Source organism: Ostrinia furnacalis, unplaced genomic scaffold (genome assembly GCF_004193835.3).
Source record: "Ostrinia furnacalis isolate ACB-3 unplaced genomic scaffold, ASM419383v2 OfSCF2503, whole genome shotgun sequence".
Taxonomy (NCBI): domain Eukaryota; kingdom Metazoa; phylum Arthropoda; class Insecta; order Lepidoptera; family Crambidae; genus Ostrinia; species Ostrinia furnacalis.
This window is the reverse complement of record NW_021132742.1, coordinates 83,422-97,597: the sequence shown is the minus strand read 5'-3', so window position 1 is coordinate 97,597 and position 14,176 is coordinate 83,422. Positions and strand designations below refer to the sequence as shown.

At 39.3% G+C, this 14,176-nt stretch overlaps 1 protein-coding gene across 1 annotated transcript in view; it reads left to right on the top strand.

Moving 5' to 3' along the window:
- side-II (sidestep II transmembrane protein) overlaps window positions 1-14,176 on the top strand; it is a gene marked incomplete at its 5' end in the record, with an annotated part of 117,723 nt that overhangs the window by 61,838 nt on the left and 41,709 nt on the right. The window contains one exon of the mRNA XM_028308791.1: window positions 10,766-10,925. Within this exon, the coding sequence (XP_028164592.1) occupies window positions 10,766-10,925 (160 nt within the window). The remainder of the gene's footprint in view (window positions 1-10,765; window positions 10,926-14,176) is intronic.

Genomic DNA, 14,176 nt, shown 5'->3' with positions numbered 1-14,176 from the left:
TCGGCGGCGGTTATGTGCTCGGCGGCGGCGGCGCCCGCCGGCCGCACGAATCCGCACGATGCCGCCGCCCGCCGCCCGCCGCCCGCCGCCCGCCGCGCCGCACGACAACTCGTTTTGCGAGATAGCGGCTTTTCTTTGTTCTTACTACAAATACAATTTCTGATTACGGATAATATCTTCATTAATTAATAAAATGAAAATAATGTGCACTTCAGACATAGATTAATTTTCCTAGCACGGAAAAAATAATAATAGAGGAAAAGTTATGATGTGAATTAATATTATCCCCCGTAAGTCACACTACGATGTTTTCTTCGTAGGCATAAAAGAATTGCGTCCCCTAGATTACAGAGGAGATCGTAAATTATTATGACATGAATTACTCAAATAGGCGCATACGCATTATAAATTTTAATTGACGTTATTTTCGGGCGGGTAATGGCGGTCATCGCTAAGAGGGTCGGGGGACGGGATATGTAATATTAATGTACGCATTAACTAACACGTGGAAGAGAGTGTACTTATTATCGCCACGTGAGTGGGATTTAATTTACACTTGATGTTTTAGGCTCCGACGTCGGGGTGAGTTATAGAGCCGTAGTTCGCCGAATCATAAAAACATGTTCACGTATGAATTATGATGGACGTTCTAAGCGCCTAAGTTTTTGCAATGCTAATATCAATTATTAATGCTAAGTTTTTGCAATGCTAATACATATTTTTGTATGTGACATCCTGTAATACCCATATTTATGAATGAATATGATTATTTTACACTAAAATTATTATTAAGACTAGGCGCAGACCACCGATTTTTAGTGGGCCCGATTTTAATCAAAGTCAAAGTCAATTTTTTTTTATTTGTTTAGACTAATAAATAGTACCTACTTACAAATCGTCAAATATTTTATCTTAAGGAGCCTTTACATGTCTCATAATCTTTTTAACTTACCAATTTTTTTATGAAGAATCGGCCAAATCAAATTCAAATTCAAATTCAAATAATTTATTTGTGAAACACAGGTAAGCAGTATGATCAAATCGGTGTAATGTGCGCACTTCCATACATGCCCAATGCCCATACTGATCAACTGCCCGACTAAACTATCGGCCGACGAAAAATCGATGATCTGCGCCTAGGCTAATTGTGCCAGACGTTCTCAATCTCAATTATTTCCGGGTGAGATAAACAAATTCGAAAGTTAGGAAAATNAGGAAAAACTTGTTCGAATTACAGGAACCAGGCCACTGGTGCATCATTCATTATCTGTAGCTGTCAAATTTTCACAAACAGCTTTTCTTGGTGCGCTGTACCCTTAATAAGGCAAGTTCTCCAGCGTTTGGAACGAGAATGAAAGTCATATTTCTACTGGAATTGTGCTTTGAAACCAGACAACTTAGAAAAGTTTAATTAAGCTGTGCTCTAAGAAGCGAACTTCGTAAAATATGTACAAATTAACTGGAGTTGAACTGATATACTACAAAGGGAGGTGAACTTTACTATTGCACTGCAGTTTTTAATTAGAACTTTGGAAAGGATTGTTTTTAATAAGATTTTCATAATCTTTTTGAAGTACATAAGTGTCACGGTGTTCTTACATGGTTTAACACGGAAGGTGCAGTGTAAAATCTTAAAAAAAACAAAATTAGGACTCCAAGATGGCTGCTAACTTAGTATTAGCTGAGTAATAGAAACATAATTGTTAGCAACAAAACATGTTCGGTATTCCAATAGTTCAACTTCAAAAGTGATTGTTTGAACTTGAAACATCATCATCATCATTTCAGCCATAGGAAACAAGTACAAAGTAATTAATTCGTCATTAAACAAAGTATGTGTGAATAAGCGTATGTGGCGCGCTGTGGCCGAGCCGTGGGAAATTACGCCTAGTTCGCGCTCCGGCGTCGCCCGCGGCGCCCCGGGGGCTGCGGCTTCCATGGCGTCTGTTCAAGTATTCACAAAGTTAAGCCAATTCCTGGGAATTTTAAACTGGTTTACAGAATCTTCTTTTGATATCTCCCTATCTTTTTTACACACAGCTGAGGCACAAGTACAACTCATACATGCTGTGCTCGTACCAATAAGCAAACGAATGTTTTTTTAGATAACCTTTATTCTGAGTTTTAATTATTGATTCGATGAAATAATAAAAATTATAGTGATTTTTATCAATCCCTAATCATTCATGATTCATCATTTGGCTGAAACGATGGGGTGTACAATGAGAATGAGAGTAGGTATCTATCTGATACTGACGGTCTTATGATTGTGAAACACGTACATCGCAATCATCTCCACAAANTTTTAATAAGATTTTCATAATCTTTTTGAAGTACATATGTGTCACGGTGTTCTTACATGGTTAAACACGGAAGGTGGCCGTGTAAAATCTTTAAAAATACAAAATTAGGACTCCAAGACGGCTGCTAACTTAGTAGGTATTAGCTGAGTAATAGAAACATAATTATAAGCAACAAAACATGTTAGGTATTCCAATAGTCCAACTTCAAAAGTGATTGGTCGAACTTGAAACAAATACGAAGTAATTTAATTCGTCAATAAAGTATTTATCCATACATTTTCCAAACTGGTTGTATGAAGAAGCGTGTGTGGCGCACTCTGGCCGAGCCGTGGGAAATTACGCCTAGTTCGCGCTCCGGCGTCGCCCGCGGCGCCCCGGGGGCTGCGGCTTCCATGGCGTCTGTTCAAGTATTCACAAAATTAAGCCAATTCCTGGGAATTTTAAACTGGTTTACAGAATCTTCTTTTGATATTTCCCTATATTTTTTACACACAGCTGAGGCACAGCTCATACATGGTGTTGTACATCAAATTAAACGAACGAATGTTTTTTTTAGATAAACTTCATTCTGAGTATTAATTAATTCGATGAAATAATAAAAATGATCGTGATTTGTATCAAACGCTTTTTACGTATTTTTTTAAATATTCGTTTGTAAATTTTTTCTGGAACAATGGAAAGTATCTATCTATTACAATCGTATGATTGTGAAACACGTACATCGCAATCATCTCCACAAACTAGAATGTTGTTTGTTCCATCAAAAGAGCCCGCGCCTCAGCGTCGTAAGGGAAGATGAGCCCTCAAATAAGATACGGCCCGTTTTCCTTCTTATCACTTATCACTCGTTATTGCGGACATAAAAGAGTAATAATACGTAATAAAGCACTCGTTAGTGTACTTGACGGCGCTTGTTCAGAGGATATTTTCCTGGAATTCCGCGGGAGACGACATTTTATTGGGGACACGTTAAACACCTTCGCTATTAAATAACAGTAGTGGGGAAAGGGCCAGTTTATTGATGTTTATATTGATTTTAGCACATAAGCTTACGAGACCGATTGGCATGATTTCATTTTAAAAATTTAAACTTTTTGGCTCGAATAATATGCATATCAACCATTAAAATTTAAATCTATGTTTAGCATTTTATCCCTTAAATTTTTAAATAAACGAGTATTTTGCGTATATTTCATACGAAATAGCTCATTAAATATAATTAACAGGCACTTGCTTTAATCCACAGTGGGGTAAATAGCGCGGACGCGCTGAATCGCGCGTAACGCTCGACGTAGCGCATTGTGCCGATGCTGATGGATGGCGTTTGTGGCCGATAATGTTATAGCTCCAGTTATTTGTCCATATCAATAATGATGTATGGACAGATAACGATATTATTTATTTTATGATAGCGCTGACGGGGTGAAATTTACGAGACGTGTCGTTATTTGCAACTTTTAAATAACCTTATGAAAGGTAGGTAAATATTTTGACATTTGCTGTAAAATACGAGGTACAAAATATTTTAATATTACACTTACGCAGGTAAATACAATACAGTAGTTACTTTTTCGTTGTCAAGTGATCCCTAAAATCTACTTAGAACCGGATATAGAGATTTTAATTTAAACACATGTTTAAATTAAAATCGTCTCAAGTAAATACTTTTTTTTGTTATTAAGAAAATCTCAAAGAATTCTATTGATTTTTGCTTAAGTTCTTATATTACCAGTAAGTAGGAATAGTAATGTAGCAAAAAGTGCAAGTTTATTATTTACTCGGTGATGTAGGCACGCCTATTATTTTACCTGTTTACGATACATTAAGCACAACAAATGTCTCCTATACCCCTAGCGCATTATAGAAACGATACGTGAAGATGACAAGCCACCCGAGGGATCCCACACAATTATCAAAATTGATGTCCATATTTAATATTTCCATTACGCGGCGCGCGCGCGTATTGTTGCTTAGCAAATTTCAAATTACTGCAATCAATTAGGCCCACGCATCCCGCCACGAATGAGCTGTCAAAATAATAAGACGCCTTATAAATCGCGCGGGCTCATCGTAAACCCAAATTTATATATTATAATCTGGACGATTACTCAGCCGAGACGACTGGCGGGCAGCTGCCGGCGCACCGCCTAATGCAAAATCATATTTTATTACTCCAAATCATGTTTCAAATCCCTCACTTACGAATACCCTAACAATGCTTACCTACCTACACCAGTGAATTTGTTTTAGATTTGTTTTACTCGCAGTATGTCTGTGTATATTGTATGCTGATTTGAATTGAATGGTCTCCTATTGCCGATATACCTACGTCCGGTGAGGAATCGTTACACTAATGATATTATTAATGTGCGGATTATAATTGCCGCCGCCCGCGAGGAACAATGAAGCAAAGCAAACGTCAGGCGCGGCCGCGGGAGCAACGGCACGCGCGAAGCGAACTCTAATGTACATAAAAGCCACTCTCGATACATTGGGATAATTCCAATTTCGGGCTAGATGATACTACACCAAATTTAATCTAAATTGCTATGACAGTAGTCGTAATTGGCTTTCGCGGAACGGAGGAACTTATCTAATAATCCAAATATTAAACCTGCCGCTGTCGCCCGTATTCAGTATTAATGGAAAGCCACTTTAAAACTCACCTATTCCTTGTTACCATGAAATTGTAACGCGAATTTTAGAAAAAATAATGCAGCAGCGCTCAGGAGCGGCTCATAATTGAATGTCGCCATAAACGGCGCGACACTTATCACGGGAACGCTTGCATTTTTCTCTCATAATCTTTCGCGGAAAGTTATTTTCGCGGAGCGTAAGTTCGAGGGAAACTACCTGCGAAAATAATGATTTCACGAACTACTGTTTCAAGTGAGACGCGCGTACAAAGAAATACTCGTATTGAATCGAATAACAGGGGCGCGTGGATTCTCTCTGAGAACATAAGCAAACAGTGTTATCAGGTGGAAAATTCTCTCTCTTTATTCCTTAATGGGAGCTATTTCCCGAGGTGGGCGTGGGGGAGGCTCGCGATCAGCCGCGAGATTGTGCGCGATGAAACTCGTCCTGCTCATAATGGACATCCCTGATTGAATCACTCGCACTCCTTTCATGCGGGATTGATTCCGTGATCAAGGTTCGGGCGCTTCCGTTGTGTCGATGAGAAAATCGCCCGCCGTCGCACCTGCCGGCCGCTAGTGCTGCGCCTCATAACAGAAATAACTGCGGAGACTGCAGTATCAGAAATCGTGTCTATGGAAGTGCTCCTTGAGAGTCAATTTAGGGAGCAAACTCGTGAAATTGGTTTAGCTCTAAGTGTCGCCGAGTGTTCAGGCGCTCTCGTTTGGCATGTCTGTTTGTGTAGCGCTTACATGAATTGGTAAAGTCCTTGACTTGACATAGCTAGCTGCATTTTGTTTAGTATAAATAGCGTAATACCTAAATGTCACTATATACTAAAATGGCAAATGTAATTTCCCCTTTGACAAATATAGCCCCCAAAAAGTCCAATCACCACCACAACGATGGATCATCGCTAACAACCCGCTGTTTGCCGTACCCCTGTAATCTAGTGACGTCTCATTAGGACAGGCGAGCCCGACAATTAGTGACCTTTTTTAACGAGACCCGTCGGGTGAATAATACATTAAACAAGCTAAAACATACTCTTTCTTTGAACCTGGGATGGACACAAATAAGTTGAACAAGTAAGATCTTTGACGAGACAAATACAGGGTGGCCAAAACAGTGCGGTCTAAAAAAAATTTAGATTCCTTACATCAAGGTGTATCTAAATAACCCCCATGTGTAAAGATACACACTATAAAATTTTCAACTTAAAAGTTTAAGTAAAAAAAGAAGTGGTTTCGACCGAAAACCTAAAAGCATAATTTTAATGTTTCTAGCAAAACTTTTGTATCTTGCATCAAAGATAGGAAGGTGATTTTTTTTTTTCAAATATCTGCAATTAATAACAAATCTGTAAAAAAAAAATTGAGAAAAGTCAACCCAAAAAAAAAGATAAAATTTTTTAAAGCCTACTAAGGTCATAGAATTTTAAAATATCACAAAGTTAACTCTATCTCATAAACTAAGAAAAATCGTATCATACACATGGGGATGATTTAGATACACCTTGATGTAAGAAATATAAATTTTTCTTTTAGACCTCACTGTTTTGGCCACCCTGTATAACCAATATGAGTGAAAGGTCAAAACATGTGTGTGGTTTGAGCACTGTTGAATTTTCGCTGGAAGTTATTAGTTTGGATTATAAAATCAGTTTGAAAGCGTGGGCGAAGGAAATAATTCAAATCAATATACGAGTATATAATATTATTTTCACCTAAATAAAGTTTTATCTTGACTTATAATTTTGTAAATTTCTAAAATCGTATTCCCTTCCAACGAGGCGTAACGCTTACTTGGCGTGTACTCCCAACTATTGTGCTAGGAATTGAATGTTATATCATTAGCCGTCACCTACTTTAGATCGCGGATAGCGGCTCGTTCCAGCAGTTTCGATTTACACCCGCTTTGTTTAGCTGCTAATAGGATCCAGATACCAGCTGGAGCAGCTGTTAAGCCGTGTTTACACTTGCAATAAAAACTTATCGTGCAGTTGACATCAACTCACGTGATTACATTATTGTTTGGGGCATTGGTAGTAAGGTAGTAGTAACATTTTAGATACGTATATGAAATCACTTGTGTAAAAAATTTGCACTAAAAAAAAGTATCCTTTTAGAATTCTAATTGCCTTTGAAAACTCTTAATCAAATGATTAAATGACTGCCTAACTGCTAATACTATTTATGCATTTTCTACACTTAGTCTCTTGTGAAAATAGCCGTCATAATATTATGACCCACGCCTCCCACAGCCAACAGCCTTCTATCCCACTTAATGAACGCCCACTAATTAATGGCACCATTATTATCGAAGTTGCTCGGACCAAAACATCAGATTTAATGCTATTACGGGACAACAAAATTACGAAAGAGAATACACGTAGGCAGGTATCCCTCCGACCCACAGTAGAAAGCTCACTTAGTAAGCTCACTCCATAAAATATCATTTCCGCTCTAACCAGACCTGACCAAATAATACTGGTACTCGTACATCATGTAGGTACGTATTTACTTCTTTTTGTCAATGAAACCGCAAAATTAAACGTAATATTGAGACAGTGGCATACATTAAGTATTTGCTATAGTCCGATTTTTAATTCGACGGAATTCTGACAGCTGTCATTTTTTGACAATTCAGATGTAATAAGCCTTTTTTGCTTTGAATTATTAATAAATATTATGAAATGAAATTTCATCAACTACAACTTACAAGAATGAACTATTGTTTGTTGCGTGAATTCAATGNTACAGACAGACAAAAAGATACAGATGTAAAAACTTAATTTCCATCCGGATGAACACTCTAATGGAGCCGAGATAAAATAATGGAGCGTAATGTTATACGTTTAGCGCCGGGGTGGAATAGACCAGCCTTTTGTGAAGTAATTAGTGTAATTTTGTAAGGGTTGAAAGGGAAACGGAGAGATATTTATTAGATACCTACGTACTGAAAACGTAATGAAGATGATTTGTGTTACCGTTTGTTGTTGAGAATTTCTTCCGCTAGTGTGGGATGATGTAGTGTAACAATGGCGATCACAACCAGGGTCAGACTTTATGAACAGACATAGACGATTTCCTGCGTTAGTCTCAAGCTCCCTAAAATGGGGAATTGGGGACCCAGAACCTGTGAGTTGAGTGAGACCTTCAACTCACTTTTTCGTACTTCATACGTCACATGGTTCTGAAATATTGTTAAAATGTTCAAGAAATATTTTCCACGTTCACAATTAAACTGCCGTACATTTCCAGGACTTAGCTAACCGAAGAGAACGATTTTTGTACAGTTGAAAGAGTGTTATAAAAGTAGTAAGGCTGGCTAATGCGCCCTGGTAACGAAACGTCCACCTCACCTGCCCAAGACGGATCGGCCGCGGCGATAGCGAGCCTTGCGAACAACTCTACAGTTATTGTTTTGTATAAGATTATGTCCGCACATTACTACAATAGTATTGTTATTCTTCTTTATATTGTTAACATCAGAGTAACCTTCAATTAATTGAAATAACTGCCATCAAGACCAATGTCGTTATCACAATGAGCGATTACTTTTTTGGGTTGAAGAAAGTATTTTCTCGGAAATTACTAAATGGGTTTTGAGATTGTAATCATGCTTTCATAGTGTTAGGATTTTTTTTATTATTATAAATGTCTCAAAAGTACAAAGAAAGAGAAATAAACCCATTTCGTTACCAATTTCGCCCAATACATTTTATGCATTACAAATATTCTTTTGTTACCACATTTTTCAAATGTTGGCCAAAATAATCGCCTTTACCTAGAAATTTCTGAATTGAAATCCACCTTTTGTACCAATTTCCCGGAAACTTACTAATATTGATTTTAGATCTAATTTGTATGAGTCTTTTGTTCGTCCTTTTTGTATATTTCCTTTAGACCTAATTGTCCGAAAAGATAGACAATTTCATGCTTCGTCTTTGATATAAAGTGTCTGACATCTACCCAGGGCTGTAGGTTGATAAAACAATTTATAAAAATAAAAATTCGGATAACAATTTACCTACACGCGAGTTGGATTACGAACAACTAAATAATGAAATAAATACATTTGTATGCACCAGCTACGAGGGAAAGCTAAAACTCCCGTGAATGTTTGCAATAAAGGTTTCGGTGCAGGTGGCTATTAACCGGAAAAGTCCCAAATTCAGCACATCCCTCACCCGGAATGTGTTTTTTAATTTCCTCCAGCGGAGCGCCGTCATCGACAAACACTTTTGTTTGCGGCGGCCGGACTTCATTAGAGGAATTAGATTTGGCAGACGTGCGCGCAGCCTTCTTGCGTCTGCTGCACGGTTGCATGCTCCGGAATTAGATTTTTAACAAATCTCCCTTTCTGTTTATGGCTAATTATTTTGGTGAACTTTATTTAGTATCATTATAACCCTTAATTAGTCAGTGTATTTAAATTGCCTTCATACTCGTAAATCTAAGTATACAAACATCATGATTATCTTAAAAGAAAAACTTTACAATTTAGTTTCACTGAAGTATTATAATAATGTAATATAATGAAACCTAAGTTACCCGATATTCACATACTAAAATAAATATACGGTACCAAAAGTCAGACTAAACAAGAAACTATTTACACACAGAATCCTGTCCCGAACCAAATACATGCCTATTATATGACAATAAGACGTCATTTTGTCAGAAACAAGGAATAATCAGTCCTCGAAAACGACGAGTGGCTTTGTGAGGGCTCGCGGGAGTCGCGGGGGCGGCGCTAGTCTTTGTCCGAGCGCCCTAATCGCGCAGGCCAGGTACTCGAGTGTTTACATCTCATTACGGCCGCATTACAATCGGACAAATTGGGACGAGGCTAGAGATAAAAAGTGATCTCATTTGTTTTCCTTTACCTACCGACGGATTTAGGACGTGGATCATAGAATATAAAAGGGATTATTAAGATAGAGCTTTTGAATGTGTGAAAAATTGAAGATCGATCGAAAGAAGTCCGTTTAACGGTTAGACGTGTATTATAATAATGGACAATGTTGATCATACTTTTAGAATAATAACAAGTAGTTGTCTATGGTCCTTTGTACTACTTATGTGTTTTTGATATTATAATGATGTTGAGAAGGATAAATAGGTACCAGCTTACCAAGAGAAACACATTTTTGCAACATAATTTCAATTAAACGGTGCGGTCTCTCTGTCGATGCAATTTTAAAGGCAATATTGTTAACGATTTTCCTCTAGTGCTGACTAACAATGTGGTCGCAGAATAAACTTTCAATAAATATCTTGATGAGATTACAGCCACATCAAAGATATTGTTTGATCACAAAACAGTGTTTTAGAAATTGGTGTTTATTGTTCAAATTGCCTTTGAATAGAGTTTATTTACCTTGACAATAGAACTATAAATATAACCGAAGGTACACAAGAAAAATACTACTTTAGTCCCTTCCAGTTATTATTCTAGAACAAATCGATCCATTCCTCATAGCGTAGCATATCCTAATCATTGACAGCGCTATAACTGCTATACCATATAGACTTAACTGTTAAGCCATGCCAGAAGGATTCTTATGCCCATTTTCACCATCAATCCCTAATTTTTAAGTGACCCCTATGGTAACACATATTATTATCAGGAATTTGGTTTTCATAGGGGTTTCTTAAAAATTAGGGATTGATGGTGAAAACGGGCATTAGACCACTATACTCCCGGCGAACCATTGGAGTCTAGTGGTCGTGACACATGTCACCAAACAATTGTTGGCTATTGTACCTACATAGCATCAAGTGCGGCGTTTTAATAAAGCACCATGTTGATTCTGGCAGGACCGGCCGCTGGCGCACAACGCGACGGCGCGCGTGTTCCACAGCAACCAGAGCCTCGTGCTGCAGAAGGTCACGCGGCACAGCTCCGGCCGCTACGCCTGCTCCGCGCTCAACGCCGAGGGCGAGACCGTCTCCAACGAGCTGCACTTCAGGGTCAAGTGTAAGTATCAACAGACTTTGTAACTACGTTCGTTTCAGCCGAAAGAAGTCCACTGCTGGACAAAGGCCTCCCCTAAGATTTTCCACAAAGACCGGTCCTGCGCCGCCCGCATCCAGGCACCTTCCGAAATCTTCACCAGATCGTCGGTCCACCTAGTGGGAGGCCTGCCCACACTACGTCTTCCGGCTCGTACTTTGTATCTCAAAAGGTTTCTAAATCTTGGAGGGAAGTCAAACCTTAACTTCGAACTCCTCTTATGTTCTTCAGATTAATTTCGTTGCGGGTGCAATGACAGTTTAACTTTCCCCCGGGACAAACTCGACCTTCACTGGTTGGGTTTTTATTGGCGGTCAAGCTGTAGATCCTGGCTTCACAGGAGTTACAGTGGTGGGAACGAGAACTACACTTCAAGTGTAAGAGAGAACTACACTTCAATTGTAAGTTCTACAAAGACTAGGAGCATTATACATACTGTCAGGTGCCACAGAAATTAAGCACTCGAAGGTGTTGGTGATAAAAACGTAGAGAGTAAAAAGAGTTAAAGAATTGTCGTAACAATTGAAAACTATTGGAATAGAATAGAGAGAAACGCCGTCAAATTTTAATACTATCAAAATCGAATGGCAATGTGTAACTGTTACCTCCAAGTTAACTTCTGCCGTTTGAAATATTCGCAAAATTTCCGCTACATATTTTCAACGTTTTACGAGTTAGAATGGAAGTATGTGCTCGAGCAAAATGTACGATATTAGAATTTATTGAAATTTGCGTCGCGAACGAGTCGCCGGACGCGCCCGCCGCCGCCGCCCGCCCGAGTGAATCATCGCCGCCCTATCTTGTATCTAGTAGTTTTTGCCGCGCAAAACAATAACAGCATTGTTTGCAGCACTCATAGTATATTCAGCGGTGCGCTTATTTTAGTATCGGCTCCCGCGGCATCGCCACTCAAACTTGCATCAGGACGGTAATGATTTATGACCCGATCTCGGATCCGGAGTTATGGCCGCGCCCGGGGCGTGCAATTTCCAATCTTATTTACTTGATGTACCCGTATCTTAACCGCTGAAAAATTCATTCAAAATTTTACAGCTCCGATAAGTTCGAAACAGAGTTCTAAAGATTAAAGCTGCGTGGGACCAAAATGCAGTCCGCAGGATAAAAATCCAATAATTCTTCACCTCATTTTCTTCCCTGCCTCAGCGCAGTTTAGCAGGGATCCGCTTGGTGGAGCAAGGTTTTTACCCGACTGCGCTAGAAGGAGGGTTATGTTTTTGTATACAAAAAGTAAAAGTAGGAAATACTTCACTGTTTTTCTCGCCACCCTCAGTTTTTTTGTTCAACTACTATCAATAGACAATGTGTCAGTAGCGCCTAGGGTTGCCAGGCGTCCGGCTTTAGCCGGACATGTTTGGCTTTTTAGGGACTTGTCCGGCCAAATATTGCCTTGTCCGGCCTGTCCGGCTTTTGTTAGGCTTTTTATTTGGTCGCCGCGCCAGGCGAAAGTCAAGGCACAGAATCATATGAAGCGCACGCATCAGGATGTTGGTTAGCAACCGATGATGATAGTAGGTACTAACTCATGAGCTGACACTAATTGCACCCCCCCGTCACATGTCCGGCTTTTAAGGTAAAATGTCCGGCCAAATGAAGCACAAAGTCCGGCTTTTGTGATTTTGGACCTGGCAACCCTAGTAGCGCCTGCATCCTCGCATCGCACAACTCCCTCACACAGCTTTGATGAAACGCATGATAAAGAAGAAAATGGTGAGCGAGGGTTCATTAGGGCGCAGGCCCGGCTCCGCGGAGCAACGGCGGGACAATGCTGGCCACCGGCACTTAATGCGCCGAATTAATTAATCGTGGCGAGCGCATTGTGCCGCGTACGCCGCGCAAATTAAGAAGCATTGTGGCGAGCCTCCGCGACACGCTCCGTCCAAACAGATGATACAAGTGACAATGCCATTGTTTCAATTAGCTCACTGGTTGAAATCACTCGACATTTCACTGGTATAGTCAGTTATAGGCAGGACTGATCACTAGTTTTATATGAAGTTAGATCACACATGAATCGTAAAGGTAGGAAGAAAGTTTTAAGTGTACCTACTCATAAAACTCTACTATAGTGGCGGTTCTAATAAATCGATAATTAAATAAATTTTGCATTTACATTTGCGCTGTGGCCGTGGCCACATTCGTGTTCCGCCTTCGTGATCTACTAACTACCTTGTACGGCTTGTACCGGATTAAATTAACTGGTATGTTATTTGAATTATTACATCAATGCTGATGTGTTATGAATTTGATATTTCAATCAGTAAAGTTCTGTACATCATTTTAATAACCTGCTCTATAACTGGTAGTCCGCCCGCCCTAACCTGTGCAGGTGCACTGGTGTAGTACGAGTACCATGTAATGAAGCGATAGATATTTTGATAAAACCTGATCTATGTTATTGGAGTGCAATTGTTTAAATTATTATTTATATTAATCATTTAAAAATCTATTGGAAAAAACATACAAAATAAAAAATCTGAGAAGAGCCGATATTGAATTGGACATAAAACCCGTTCAGTGCGCCCGCCCCAGCCGGCAGTATAGTACGCGCTATCGCGTCCTTCTCGGGAAGAAGTTGCCCTAATTGTTTTCCTCGACGTTTGCTTGACGCCTCGGAAAGGAAGCACTGAATGGTTAAACTTCCTTGTTTCGCGACCCGGGCCTGAATGGACCTCAGACGAGTTTTATCGAGTAATCCGCCTCACTCTCGGCATGTATTCCTTTCGGAGATTTTTCTAGTAGTTATATTGATAGGTATTATGGTTATTTCATACAACATTTTTGGTAGAATATAGAGCGTTTTTATAATGTTTACATTGCTAGGCGAAAATTCCATTAACCTTTTATTTAACCCAGGAAAACGTCTTGTCCATACCTGCCGCCCACATGCCCACAAGTATGATATTATAATAACGTCTACTTGTAATACGTTTGGCAAAAAATATCTAAAATCCATGTTGAGATTTATTAATAAAACCAAATTAAGGCATAACACCAGGTTTTCTGAACTGTATTGTAGCAATCAAACGGAGTAAAAAATAAATTCCGTAATCCGGAACTGGGGGGAGAACAATAAGGCGTCTGAGCACCATTACGGGACGATTTAAATCACTAATTTTTTGCCTCCGAGCTGAAAGGGTTCCTAAACAATAGTCAATTAGTGCGGATAGAATTGCGGTGATTACCCCCGGGGCGGG